This window comes from Caloenas nicobarica, chromosome 5 (genome assembly GCF_036013445.1).
Source record: "Caloenas nicobarica isolate bCalNic1 chromosome 5, bCalNic1.hap1, whole genome shotgun sequence".
NCBI classification, from domain to species: domain Eukaryota; kingdom Metazoa; phylum Chordata; class Aves; order Columbiformes; family Columbidae; genus Caloenas; species Caloenas nicobarica.
This window is the reverse complement of record NC_088249.1, coordinates 4,246,602-4,260,494: the sequence shown is the minus strand read 5'-3', so window position 1 is coordinate 4,260,494 and position 13,893 is coordinate 4,246,602. Positions and strand designations below refer to the sequence as shown.

The 13,893-nt window shown below is 46.0% G+C and overlaps 1 protein-coding gene across 1 annotated transcript in view; it reads left to right on the top strand.

Annotated features, from left to right (window-relative positions):
- The first annotated feature begins 3,850 nt into the window (after positions 1-3,850).
- RTRAF (RNA transcription, translation and transport factor) overlaps positions 3,851-13,893 on the top strand; it is a 13,377-nt gene continuing 3,334 nt past the window's right edge. The window contains exons 1-6 of the mRNA XM_065635405.1: positions 3,851-4,007; positions 6,223-6,347; positions 7,797-7,896; positions 9,034-9,120; positions 9,885-9,973; positions 12,552-12,620. Of these exons, the coding sequence (XP_065491477.1) occupies positions 3,947-4,007; positions 6,223-6,347; positions 7,797-7,896; positions 9,034-9,120; positions 9,885-9,973; positions 12,552-12,620 (531 nt within the window). The 5' untranslated portion in view covers positions 3,851-3,946. The remainder of the gene's footprint in view (positions 4,008-6,222; positions 6,348-7,796; positions 7,897-9,033; positions 9,121-9,884; positions 9,974-12,551; positions 12,621-13,893) is intronic.

The window sequence follows — 13,893 nt, the reverse complement described above, 5'->3', positions numbered from 1 at the left end:
GTGTTTCAAGGCAAATGTGTAAATACCTCGTCTTGGGTTTGTCTTTTCTTTTTAACGCCAATTTACCGTCACAGAGAGTGAAGCGCAGCTGGCCTGACCCGGGGCTCAGGCCCCAACCCTTCTCAAACGCTGTCATGAAGTGGTTTGTAATAATTTTTTTAACAACTTGCATATTTTACAACTTGAATTCTTAATAAATAAATTATGAAATAAAACTGCATGAAGAGTATGGGGAGGGGGTGAATTTTGAATTAACCTAAACTACTCATTGAAGGTGTTTTACGTTGCTGGTCTTTATTTTCTGTTGGTTGTGGTGTTGACATTGGTGTGCTGCCAGGTATTTCACCCCAGTATTTATATTTACACAGATACACCTTTGTTAGCCAAGTAGAGAACGCCTGCCAAGACCATTTCCCCCCTCGCAACAAAAATACCAGTCATCTCTCCATCCCGATGCTGTATTTCCAGCGTGGTATCAAATGACATCCAGCTCTACCCCCAGGCTTTTAAAGAAAAATATCTGGAGTACTGGAAAAAAAGGACTTTTCTTTTTCCTACCAAGGTTGCTGGTGGGGGGGGGCCGAGTCGGTCCCTCTGGTGCCGATGGATTTTGCTGCCAGGGTTTTTGGGGAGGTCGGCGTTGTGATGTAGCGCATCCCCATCCCACGTGCTCTGTGTACTCGTTGAGAAATAAAATTTTGGATTTGTTTCAAACCTTTGGAGATGATGCGCCGTGCTTTGCCAGTCTGTGGGGAGGGGGGTTCCCAGGCTGGTTATGGCTGGGTGTTCCCAGTGGGGTCGGGGGGTCTCCTGTGGGGTTTGGCAGGAGTTTTGGTGAGGGAAAGCGAAGCCTCTCGGGGTTTTAGCCCCTCTCGAGCCACAGCCCAGGGAATTTTTTCTTCTGGTTTTGTAGGGCCCTTGTGCAGATGAATGGTTTCCAGGCTCAGTTGGAGGCTGTGCGTGCCAAGCCAGGCGGTGCTCAGCTGTCACTTTACCTCGCTGGCTCTCCTCCATTTCCCAGATTTGCTCGTTTCATCTTCACTTCCCCAGGTTTCAGCTCCAAAGCATCTGCCGAGCCGGAGGAGGTGTGGAACACCCAGGGAAGGTGTAGGTGAGATGTTGCTCCCTGCCCACCATGCTGTGCCCTGCACACCCTGACACTGGCTTGCTCATGAGAGTAAACCCATTTGCACTGATTGCATTCATTAAATGCAAGCCTGTTGGATTTACAGCACAACCCTGTGCTGGTTGGCTTTGTCCTGGGGGACTTGCAGCATGTTGTTGCAGGAGGGGTGGGACCCCCCAGGGAAGGGGAAAATCCCGGGGGGGATGGGAGTAGATTGGATAGAATCATAGAATAGTTTGGGTTGGAAGGGACCTTCCCAGCTCCTCCAGTGCCCCCCCTGCCATGAGCAGGGACATCTGCACCAGCTCAGGTTGCTCAGAGCCCCGTCCAGCCTGGCCTGGGATGTCCCCAGGGATGGTTCAGCCACCACCTCTCTGGGCAATCTGTGCGTCAGGAAGGGCAAGGGCTGTCCTGAGGGTGATAAAGGCAGGAGAGGAGGAGGAAGGGTGGAGAAAGGAGATTGGAGTGAGGAGGAATTGGTCTATTCTCCCAATTAATAAGTGAGAGGACGAAAGGAAACGGCTTCAAGTTGCACCAGGGGAGGTTGAGTTTGGACATTGGGAACAATTTCTTCCCGGAAAGGGCTGGCGGGCTGCCCAGGGCAGTGGTGGAGTCACCATCCCTGGAGGGGTTGAACAGATGTGGAGATGAGGTTCTTAGGCACATGGTTTAATGCCAGGTTTGGGTTAATGATTGGATTCGATGATCTTGAGGGTCTTTTCCAACCAAAATGTTTCTATGATTCTATGACAACATGTAACACGTTGCTAAGGACACATTCACGTCCCTGTGATGGTCCCGAGCTCCTTTTAACCATGTCAGAGTCTTTGTGCCTTTACTGTCACCTGCATGTCACCGCTCACGCACGTGTCACCGGCGCGGTGATGTGCTTGTGGGCTCAGCCTGGTGCCACCCCACCATCGCTGTGCCGGCTGCCAGCTGGAGCGCTGGGAAGGGCTGGCACGGAGAGAAATGTCAGGATGAATATTGCATCGGCTCGTCATTCTGTCAGCACCACATCTGCAAACTTCCACCCAAGGGGTGAGGGGACAGGGATGGTCTCGTTCTCAACCCAAGCTCATCACCTTCTCCATACAAAATCACCCAAGAAAACCTTTCCCCAGGCATCCTTCACCTGCTGCTGGCACTGTGCAGAGCCTGTTTGCAAGATGCCACCAGAGCAGAAACTTTTCCTACCTATAAACCACAGAAACCCTTGGACATAACCAAAATATATCTAAGAGCAGGAACCTGATGACAATGGCAGCACCATTCACATGGGAAATGGTTTATTTACGAGCTGGAGGTGGCACAGAGAGGAGAGGGGGCTCAGGTTTGGTCGGCAGCCCCATCCCCGTCCAGAAACCCTCTTTGCTCCTTCACAGGAGAACGATGGAGCGATGCTGAGCCAGCTCTGGGCTGGGGATCAGTGCGAAATTGGGATGATTCACCTGTAGTTTGAAAAACTATAAAAAAGGCCAATTTTCTAAACTTTGTAGAGCAAATGACACACGTGCACCAAGAAGGGAAAACAAATGCCCCCCTTCCAACCCAAACTGTTCTATGATTCTCTGCTGGGTTGGTTTTTTTCCTTTCAGAAAGTTCAGTTCTGCTATTGCCTGATTTTGTGATAACTTCTTGGTGCCTACCCCTGAGTGTGGTGTTAAAAATGCAGTGAATTGGGGTGGAATCATACCACCCCTCCCCGCCACCCCCGAAGCCGACAGCAAAATTCCCATTGTGGGGACAACCCACCCCCAAAAATGCCCTCAGGGGCACCAGGCACTGTTCATGGGGGGCACGGTGGCCCCAGGGCCACCCCTAGTGCAAAATCCCTCCAGTGTGCCCAGGAGCTGGGGGTGCCTGTTGTCCTCTCCTGGTGTGGGGGGAACTGGGCTGAGCCCCCCAAAGCCTTTCTGCCCCTCAGCTGGTGCTGGGGGGACATGGGGCAGATGTGGGGGGCAGAGGGTCATGGGGGGGTCTGAGACCCCTGGCCCCACATGTAGCTCTGGGCAGTGCTGTGGGGCTGCCCCAGTGCTCCCAGTACAGCCCAGTGCTGCCCAGTGCTCCCCAGTACAGCTTAAGTGTTCTCTAGTGCTGTGCAGTGCTCCCCAGTACCGGTCAGTGCTGCCCAGTGCTCCCCAGTACAGCTTAAGTGTTCTCTAGTGCTGTGCAGTACTCCTCAGTACTGGTCAGTGCTGCCCAGTGCTCCCCTGTACAGTGCAGTGCTCCCCAGTGCTGCTCACTGCTCCCCAGTACAGCGCAGTGCTCCCCAGTAGAGTTCAGTGCTCCCCAGTACACCCCAGTGTTCCCCAGAGTTGTGCAGTGCTCCCCTGTACAGCCCAGTGCTCCCCAGTACAGCTCAGTGCTCCCCAGTAGAATTGACGCTCCCCAGTGCTGTCCAGGCCCCCCCAGTGCAGCCCTGTGCTCCCCTGTACTACACAACGCTCCCGAGTGCTCCCAGTACAACCCAGTTCGCACCGAACACCCCCCCACTGCTGCCAACTCCGGCCGGGCCCAGGCCCCGCCCCCTGCTCTAGGCCCCGCCCCCCCGCTCTAGACCCCGCCCCCTGCTCTAGACCCCGCCCCCGCCGCGTTCTGCCCGCCGGCGTGTCAATAAAACTAGATGGACGGCCTCTTCCCTTCCCGGCAGTTCCGTCCGCGCTCTGATTGGTCGCATAGGCTGCCGCTCGAAGCGCGCTGGCCAATGGGCGAGCAGAGAACTGGGCGGGGGGTGTTCCTTCCCGTCGGCTCGGCGTGAGCGAGACGAGCGGCTGGGCCCGGCCCGTCAGCGGAGGCTCCGCCGGCGGCACCGGCGCCATGTTCCGCCGCAAGCTGTCGGCGCTCGACTACCACAACCCGGCCGGCTTCAACTGCAGGGGTGAGCGGCTGCGGCCAACCTCCGCGGGGCCGCTGCGCCGTCACTTCCCCGCCCGTCTCCTCACGCACCGACGGCCCTGGGCCGCCCTCTCCCCACCCTCCCCTCAGGGCCCCTCTCGGGCCTTCCCCCCACCGTCCCCTCCCCTCAGCGCTTCGGAAACCTCCCGCCTTCACCTCCCTCGTGTCTCCCGGAGGAGGTTCCCGGGGAAGGCAGGTTGCGGCCGGAGGGGTCCTCTGGGCCCTGGGCGGGAGGGCAGCTCTGGGCTCGGAGCGCGGGGTTTGGGGAGAATCCCGGGGTGAGGCCGGGAAAACCGGGACCTTAAAGGGAGCCTACAGGAAAGCTGGAGGGGGACTTTTTAGCAGGGCCTGTTGCGATGGGACGAGGGGTGATGGCTGTTGGAGAGGGGCCAGGGGAGCCACAGAAATGACCCGAGGCTGGAACGGCTCTGCTGGGAGGACAGGCTGAGAGAGTTGGGGTGTTCGGCTGGAGAAGAGAAGCTCCGGGGAGACCTTAGTGCGGCCTTTCCGTACTTAAAAGGGGCCGATAAGAAAGATGGGACAGACTTTTTGTCAGGGCCTATTGCGACAGGACAAGGGGTGATGGTTTTAAACTAAAGGAGGGAGATTCAGGCCAGACATGAGGAAGAAATTTTTGCCCCTGAGGGTAGTGAGAGCCTGGCCCAGGTTGGCCAGAGAGGTGGTGGCTGAACCATCCCTGGAGACATCCCAGGCCAGGCTGGACGGGGCTCTGAGCAACCTGAGCTGGTGCAGATGTCCCTGCTCATGGCAGGGAATTGGAACTAGGTGATATTTAAGGTTCCTTCCAACCCAAACCATGCTATGATAGCAACAATTGCTCAGATTTGGTGGCTGAGTGCTGTTTAGGAACAGAGCAAAAGCAGAAATGTGATCCAGGCGTGGACAACGTTGCTGTTGTTCTTGCCCTTCTCTCCTGAGGAGTCGTGGTTTATGTAATGCAAGGGACAGGAGACACTTGTGACACAGAAAACTTTCTCAGCTGCGGCGTTAACCTGCCTGTAGCCCTGGAGCCTGGTGTGTCCTGCGCACAAAGAGTAGTCTAGAAACATTATTAGATCAATTTTCTAACATGCTGATACATATGAATACTTTGATGTTTGATTTTTTTGCAACACTTTTTTTAAACTTGCTTGAAAGCGCCCTGTAACAAATGTATTTATCCAGTGTGATCAACTGTACGCTTCAGGTCATCCTTTTAATAGGTTGTTCTTTCTTCAGTACTTCTCTTTCAAGAGATGTTGTCTACCAGCATCTTCTTTTATTGTGGGTCTTAAATTCCTTATAGTTAACATTCTTTTTTTGCTTAAAGGTTCATTTTGGCAGTGTAGAGGTTTTAAAATATCTTATTGACCTGTGTTGTGACTGCGTCTCTGTTTATTACAACACATCTGACAAAAGTAGGGCACTTATATCACTTAGAAGACACTTTTTAGAAGCAGATGTATCACTCTTATCCCTGATGGGCAAAAATGGTGTGCTTCCTCCACTCTGGGATATAGGAGGATATTAAACTCATTAGCTCAGGATATTAAAACTCATCCAAATCCCAAATATTACAGCTGGTTTTTCAGAGGCCAGTGAAATCTTGGGGCTGTGTCCAGAAATTTATTCTGCCGCTGAAGCGCAGGTGCAGGCTAATTGCTTCATCTGGTACAAATAGCTTTGTTTGGACCGCAGTCTTTGTATTGTGGAATTCCAGCTCCCAAATAATGAGGTGCTGGGTCAACAACTAAAAAAAAGTTGAGTCAACAGTGATGGAAGAAAATGTCTTTGCACAGTCCCGAGTTGCATGTATTGCTCTTTGGAAGAGATGGGGGGTTACTGCTGCGTGTAGCGTGTTTGTCCAGATAGCAGAGTTAGGAACTGAATTTCTCTATCGTCGTTTCACCTTTCCTTCTTCACTTAATATAACTGTATTCCAAATAAAAACAGTCTGTTGCCTGTTGCCTTTTAGTGTAGTCAGTCAACCATAGCCAATTCAAAGTGACTCGAAAAGTGGAAAACACTCAGTGTTGTGTTTTGGTCAGAGGTTATCCTGGAATACATGGTTTTAGTGTTAGATAAATCTTTCTTTATGGTAAAATATGGAAGCGCTTGAGGGTACCAGTATTTGTATGAATTAGAATTTTGCCCTTAAGATATTGGTTAATTCTTGCTATGTTTACTTTTCCTAACAGATGAAACAGAATTCAGAAATTTTATTGTCTGGCTTGAAGACCAGAAAATCAGACATTACAAGATTGAAGACCGAGGGAATTTAAGAAACATACACAGTGATGACTGGCCCAAATCGTTTGAAAAGGTATCTTGTTTTTTCAAACCCAGTTTTAAATTATGAAGGTGTCTTATGGAAATGTCAGTTAATAGCTGCTGTAGTTGTTGAATGTAAATTACTCTGAATATTTGTCCTGTCTCTGAACTTTTAAATTTCTAGGAATTTCAATGTATCATTGAAGCCAAACTGTAGGAGTTATTATGATGATAGCATACTTTGCACATAATTTTCGCTCAGCTGTGGTTTTGCAATAGCTGGTATCCATCCTCATCTGGTTCTTGCCTGATTTGATTCAGCTCTTGAAGTAGAAAGAAAATTGACTACAAATAAACAGCTTTTTCTACATTAATGCTTCTTTTGTACCAAAAGGAAAATGGATCAGGCTAATGCACTCATAGGCTTTGCAAGCATGTGGAAGAAAGCTACTGCAGCTCATCTCTGCACCTCCTGTTATTTCAGAGAGATGATTTTCCACTGCTAACAGAGAGCATGGCAAGCAGCCATCACTTGCGAGTGTTTTGAGTTGTTGTTGAGCTTTCCTGCTTGGTTCCCATCTCCTTTCTCTCCAAACAGCCCTGCGAGGAGCTGAAGATGCTGCTCCGTAGTGCTTGGTGCTCGTTCATCTCGCCTTTTTCTTCCCCCTCTTGCCTTGCCCACTGCCCAGGAGGACTGGAGTTGCAGTGCTCGTGCTTTGCAGGGGGGAGCCTAAAGTATTCTGATACCACCTACAGAAACATGTGTGATACTCAGAAATGTACGTGGCGTTAGAATTACTGGCTGCTGGTGCTATTGGAGTGTCAGTGGTGTCTTTCTTGGCTTGGCCAGACTGTCCTTGTGTGGCACTTCTCTCCCTCCAGCAAAGGGACACAGCAGAATGTCACTGTGTGGCTTTGGGACTCTTGGCAGCAGCTTGGGCTGGGTCCTGTGTTCTGGTTGCAGAAGAGCAGAGATGATGTCCCATCTCCCGTTGTACAGAATCCTTAAGAAAGGGAAAATTATTTTTGCTGCTCCTCAGAATCCTCTGATTTTTTGCCCAGGTGGTTTAAAGGCAGTGTCATACCCCAATATTGGTATTATGGAAGCCTTAGGTAGCATCGTTCCTCCTTTCTGCTTTAGATGGGAAGTTTAGGCTGTCATTTGTTTGTTCTCTGCCCTTTCCCTTTCCTCCACTTACTATGTAAAGTGAACAGAGAGCAAAGAAAGGGGTATGTTTGGTTTCTTTGGTTGCAATCTGACAATAATGTGAATAACGTTTATTAAAAAGCAGGTGCCATTACGAAATGGTGGACTCAAGTTAGCAGTGGATTGGAATGCTCTAAAATGCCTCAGATGGATCAGATGCCACAGCAGAACATTTCAAAGTGGTGCTTCTTGTTAATGACTATCTTCATAACTATTTACAGAACGGTTCTGTGCTCCTCGCTAATCATACAGCCCAATAACATCTGTTTGTTTTCTCTTCTTTCTGCTCCTCAGTATATGAAAGACGTAAACTGTCCTTTCAAAATACAAGAACGACAAGAAACAGTGGACTGGCTTCTCGGCTTAGCGGTTAGGCTCGAGTATGGAGACAACGGTATGAGTGAATTTATTTCAAAATAGGAAGCATGGTTTTCTATTTAATTTCATGAAGTTTTTGTCAAACTAAGACAATGCCAAAAGTATATATGTTTTCTTAAATACAGTTTCATCTGCTTGGTTTTGCACCATATTCAGATGTGAACTGATTCTCCTCAGCTCCTGTGGGATGGTGCAGTAACACACTTGCTTTTATTACTTTATTTCTGGATATAGCCAAACCCTTTGTGTATATTTATACCCTTCTCCCTGTGGGATTGCCTTTATGAGAACTTACTCTAAAGTGTATTAAATGCATTTTCTTTAGTACTACATTTATTCAAATAAGTTATTTTTAGACCCTTGTTTTACAGGGAGTAGATCCTGAACCCTTGGGAACTAGGGCAAGGTTATGAAAAAAGTTGAGTTAAATCTCAACAGTCAGCAGCAGTTTCATTTCCATATAGTGAGAGTGCAGATACAAATGTAATTACTGGTGGCAAACATAACAGCCAAAGTACAGTTTTCCGTTACCTTTAATGCCTGCAGGGATGAGTTCTGCCCGAGACAAGGATGGGATATATTAATAAATACTTGTAATCTCTAGGCTGGTTCTCAGTCCTTCATGATGGAGAAAATGAGCTGCCTGTGACTGCGGGTTATGTGATGATAGAGAAGCCAGGAGGTCCCGTCCTCAAAAGGCTTGAAAAACCCCTGTGTGGTTTGTACATTAATTTTGCAGTCTATAAAATGAAGCCTTCACTGGAAACATTTTACTCACTGGTCAGAACCAACTTCAATCTGTAGTTCTATGTACGCTGCTGATGGAGGCAGAGGGCCAATGCTAGTTGAACTGATGGATTTTAAAAGTGGTGGAACTGTGAGGTGCAGCTTGTTCAGCCCTCTGGGATGTAGGAAGAGCCTTAATCAAGAGCATAATACCCTACATAAGTGTGGAGCTTCTCTGGGATAGCAGAGCTCTCTACACGTGTGAGCTCACTGGAGCAGCCTTAGCAAGGAGCTTCAAAATATAAGCCCAGAAGGTTCTTGGGCAATTACCGCACCCCAAAAATACAGCTATTGCAAACTACAGCTTGATGCTAAGCGTTTTGTTGTTAGCTCTAACGGTGTTCTTACTTGCTTTTTAATTTAACAGCTGATAAGTATAAGGATTCTACCCCTGATGGTGCTAAAAATACTGACAATACAGCCAAAAATGCAGAACCGCTGATTAACTTGGATGGTAAGTGTGCAGCATCTGATGGTATGGATGCATCATACGTGAATTTTAAGCTGTTAAACTTTTTAATGCCCCATTTAAAGCTTTAGGAATGCAGGGTTTGTATATTCTTTTACTGCTGGCTCAAACTGCCTCTCTGTGAAGAGTGTTTAGAAAGTTACTTGGAGTTGTTTGCGCTTGTCTGCATTCCTACTAAAGGAGGGAGGAGCTGCTCTCTGTGAATCCCAGGTATCTGGATGTGCAGCGATGTGGAATTTTTTCATGTTGGGAAAAAGAATGAGGTGCCCAGAGACTTGAGCAGATGTGAGTAAGCTGGGAGGGCTCTTAATATCAGGCAATGAGGAAACAGCTGAAGGGTGTTTATTAGAGAGCTCTGTAAAATGTGAGTATTTACTGTCAGGGGGAAATAGCAAGAGGCCTTTTGACCACAGACTCTAACATATCTTTAAAAAAAATAAAACAGCTAAGGAAACATGATGGCAGAGTGTTTACCTCGATACTGTCATATATTACATGCTGGCTTGGTCTTCCCCAGCTGTACCTCTCTCATAATGATTCTGATTTTTTTTGACTGCTAGGCACATTCACAATAAATGGAAATGGTGGAAAATAACTGCTAAAATGAGTCATAAATCCCACAAGTCTCTTCCCCTTGCTCCTTTTACAGAAAGACAGCGATCTAATACTGTGGAGTCAGGAAGCAAATTCTATCTTTTGAAGCCACTTAAACTAGCATATGTTTTTAATGATGATGATTATTTTTACAGTGAATAATCCTGATTTCAAGGCTGGAGTGATGGCTTTAGCTAATCTGCTTCAAATTCAGCGACATGATGATTACTTGGTAATGCTTAAGGTGAGTTTCAGAGTTTCAGACCTCCTTTCTTCCTTCTTTTCCCCAGTGGCTGGGACGTGTGTGATAGCTTGTGGTGCAGAGTTACTGAATACTATGACTTTTCAGGCATAAATAGAAAGTAAAAATCATCCTGTATGTGCCTCTTCAAGTGGATAAGAACCCAGAATATAAATCATGCAAATTAATGCAGGGATAATTATCTTGGTAAATACTTCAATTGTAGCTGAGTTCCTGAAATTCCAACACTGAGAACTGTTGCTCAGAATTTGAAGTGCTCTAGTTTAGCTGAAGTACTGCTTTCTGTGTTTTTAATGAACCTCAGAAATATTGAGGAACATAAAGGAAAAGGTTGTATTCCAGTCCTAGAAGTGAAGAAAAACTTGGAAAAGTAGAGGCTGAGGCAAAGGATGTTTTAAAACAACCAGCCGAGAAAGATGCCACACTTAACAGCTACCTCCTCCTGACTTTTGGTCCTATGAACTGTTTACTCCTTGTCATTACCGAAGTCAGTTTAATTTAGTCAACTCATCGTGGCTTTTAGATGCAGTAATCAGGCAGGTTAATTTTCTAAAGCATCTATTATATGACTTTAAGAAAATTTCTGACTTGGTGATAGAACTCTGTAGTTATCTATAAATTCTGGGTTGAACCTGTACTGTATTTACTGAGACTGCAGCAATCCTGAGTTCCTACTTGACCATGTCATAATATGGAAATAAGCTTAGTTTTGTTTGGCACCAAAATAAACTCATTTCACTGAAAAAAGCAATGAGGCCCATTCATTGCAGTAGCTGTGATATTTGCTAAACTTATTTTAGAGAAACTAAATGCCGTGGGTATTGAAATTTATATAGTGTGTGTCAGTCTACAGCAGGTATATTCGAACAATATTATCATGTTACCCTGGTCTCCTAAGGAATTATCAGCCTGCAGTTATCCCATCAGCCATTTTCTCATTCTCTCCCATATGGTATCCTTCTTTGCCTCCCCAAAATAGCCTTTGAATCCTTCACCAATTTTTAAAGAGCAGTGAAGATCTCTTATATCAAACCTTTACCAAAAAAGAAAACCTCAAACCCTACAAAAAACAGTGAAAAAGGGATATCAGGTAGAGAAGTGACCCTGTGGATGGTGATGCTGAGGATCTGCAGGATGAGCTCAGCCCTTACTAGACAGAATTCCTTCAGGTCTTCTTACAGGATTGTCTTGAGGCTGAGCAAACTTTATCTGGGTCCATCTAGATTGGCACTAGCAACTCAAAGAGAAAACGGAATGTTTTCTGCATGAATTTATTTACATTTGTCACTATTTTCACATTTCTAGTCTCACTTCTTTCAGGCAGAAGTGGTTGGATAAAACCACCAGCCTGAATTTTCTTATTTTTAATTACAGTGAGAATAGATTCTTGCAACGGCAACTCATGTTATGTGAACAACAGCACTGCTAGTTTTCAGGGTTTGATGCTATTAGAATGTGTCAGTGAAACTATTAATTCTGCACCACAATAAGCAGGTTTGCAGTGTGCACACATAGAATTTATGATCCCTGTTCAAGCTCGAACAATTGGGAGTAGATGCTTAGGGAAAGCCAAAGGGTGCAAATGTTCCACAGACTTCTGGCCAGACCTCGGCCAGAGTGAGCAGAGAGATACTTGAAGTCCCATTTTATTAATTTAAATCTGGCAAGTTGATCAGAAAGCATCTCTGTAACCCAGCTGGATATCCTTTTTCTGATGCAAAAGGCACTCAAAACTCTCTTATACAGGGTCTGGTTTCATTGCTGGTATTTAAACTCCTCATCAGCTCACTGTTTTGTCCAGGCTACTCCCTTCAGTTAGATTTCTGGAATATTCAGTGGCAGCTTTCTAGTATCATCTTGACTTTAATCATGCCCAAAACAGAGAGAGAACTCCTGGGGGAGAAACATGAAGCAGTAAGGCTGCTTCTGTCACATTTGGCTGCTCATCAGGGAAAGTCTTGAGGAATATGTTTGACAGACCCAGTTCTTGCTGGTGGAAGTATTCCTTCTGTTATTTTTAGAGGCATTTACAGCTGTAGGTATCAGTAACTGATAGCTCTGATACGATTTCATGCTATGTACTGGAGCCAGTAAAAACAGATGAGCGGCAAGATTGTTAAAATCAAGGCTGTTCTTGTTCCTGTCTAAAAATAATTCCTTTTTACTCTCAGTCTTTTAAAAACCTTGCTCCTGGTTTCTCTACTTGTGGAAGATGGTTCAGCACCTACTAAAAGATGCCAATAGCAGGATTTTCTTCCTGAAGCAGCTGGTTTTGCTGCAGCACAGTCCTGGCTGAAATTAATAGTAATGTCCTTGTCTCTTCTAGTTCGGCTGCCTTCCCACAGCCCAAGAGACTCCACCTGTGTAAGACACTCCTTGCAAAGAACAGTGCTATTTGAAAAGGCGTAAGGTCTGAGAGAGTTTTCCAAAGAGTCTTTCGTAAAACTGTGGAGTTGAGGTTATGCCAGGTTATAATGTTGGTTCCTTTTCTCTTGGAACTGCTGAGAAATGTATCAAGACATAAATTAATTACTCTTGCCTTTAAATGTTTCTTTCGCAGGCAATTCGCATTTTGGTTCAAGAGCGCTTGACGCAGGACGCCATAGCGAAGGCCAGTCAGTCCAAGGAGGTTTGTATACACACTGCAGCGTCTGGTGTTAATTATTCCATATCAAGTAAAGAAATGTAGGCGTAAATATTGATCATCTCGGTCAAAACCAGTTCTGTGTAAATACCTCAATTAGGAAGTTGGCGGAAACTTGCTTTATCTTCACCATCCTGATTCTAAAAGTACCAGAGGATTATGGAGGGTATACAAAGCTCTTTTTGTTGTGGTTGAATACAAATGTATGTACCTGTATGATGTATCATGTAAATAGTTGTTTTCCTATATTATTTGCTAGAGGATTACTCGTGCTGTTCAGTGCAGCAGGCCTACAGTGTGAGAAGAAATGTGTAGGGTGGCTTTTCCTTGGAATTGGCAGCATTGGCTGCATTAACAGGTTGAAATGTTCCTTGTATGGAGTGTTTCGCTTCATACATACACCTCGCACATGTTTGAGGAATGGGATGTTGGACATCCAACTCCTCCTTCCCCTAAAAGGAATGGTGAAGGAAACTTCTGCACTTGAATATCAGAATTTGCAGAATTATTTCCTACCCACAAGCTGTACATTTGTAAGATGTTCCAGGGAATGACTGGGCTTTTTCAGATTGTAATTTCTTAATCATCCCGGTTGTCCAGCTTTTTTTTTTTTTCTTCTGCTGGCGCTGGGTCTCAGGTGCAGCGGGGGAAGGCAGCGTCTCTTGCGGGTGCACGTTTGGATGTGTCCCCGCTGAAGATGTGTCCCTGGTCAAAGACTACAAGTCCCTTCATCTCTTCCAGCAGCTGCTCAGAACAGTCCATGCTTGCTTTGTTATCATAACACTGCCGATGGTGTTTACTAATTGGCAATCACAGGTGCTCCCAGTTGCAGTGCGGTAATTGCCAGAAGCATTGGAACACTAAATCAAAGCTTTGGTCTTGTATATCCATAAAACTGTTAAAAAGAGCAGGAAAATATGAAAGCAGCTGTAGTCATTTTAGGTTCTATAACTAGTGTTAACAAAAAGCTGCTTTTTGTTGTTTACATAGCTGCACAGATGACATGCAGGGATCAAAATGGGATTTTTCTGTGAGTTTGGCAGAACTAGCTTCTTTGAGGAACAGTGATTTTTTTTTTTTTTTTTTTTTTTCCCACAACAAAGAATTCGTATTCAATTGATCCTCAGAGCATCATTAAGTCGTAGGCTGGAATATCACCTAATGTATGATTGATGTTATTGGGAGTTTATTTTCATTAGGAGTATCAAATTTTTAGTGGAGTGGAGAAAAGGCAGGGAGGGAAACAGTGTTATCTGTG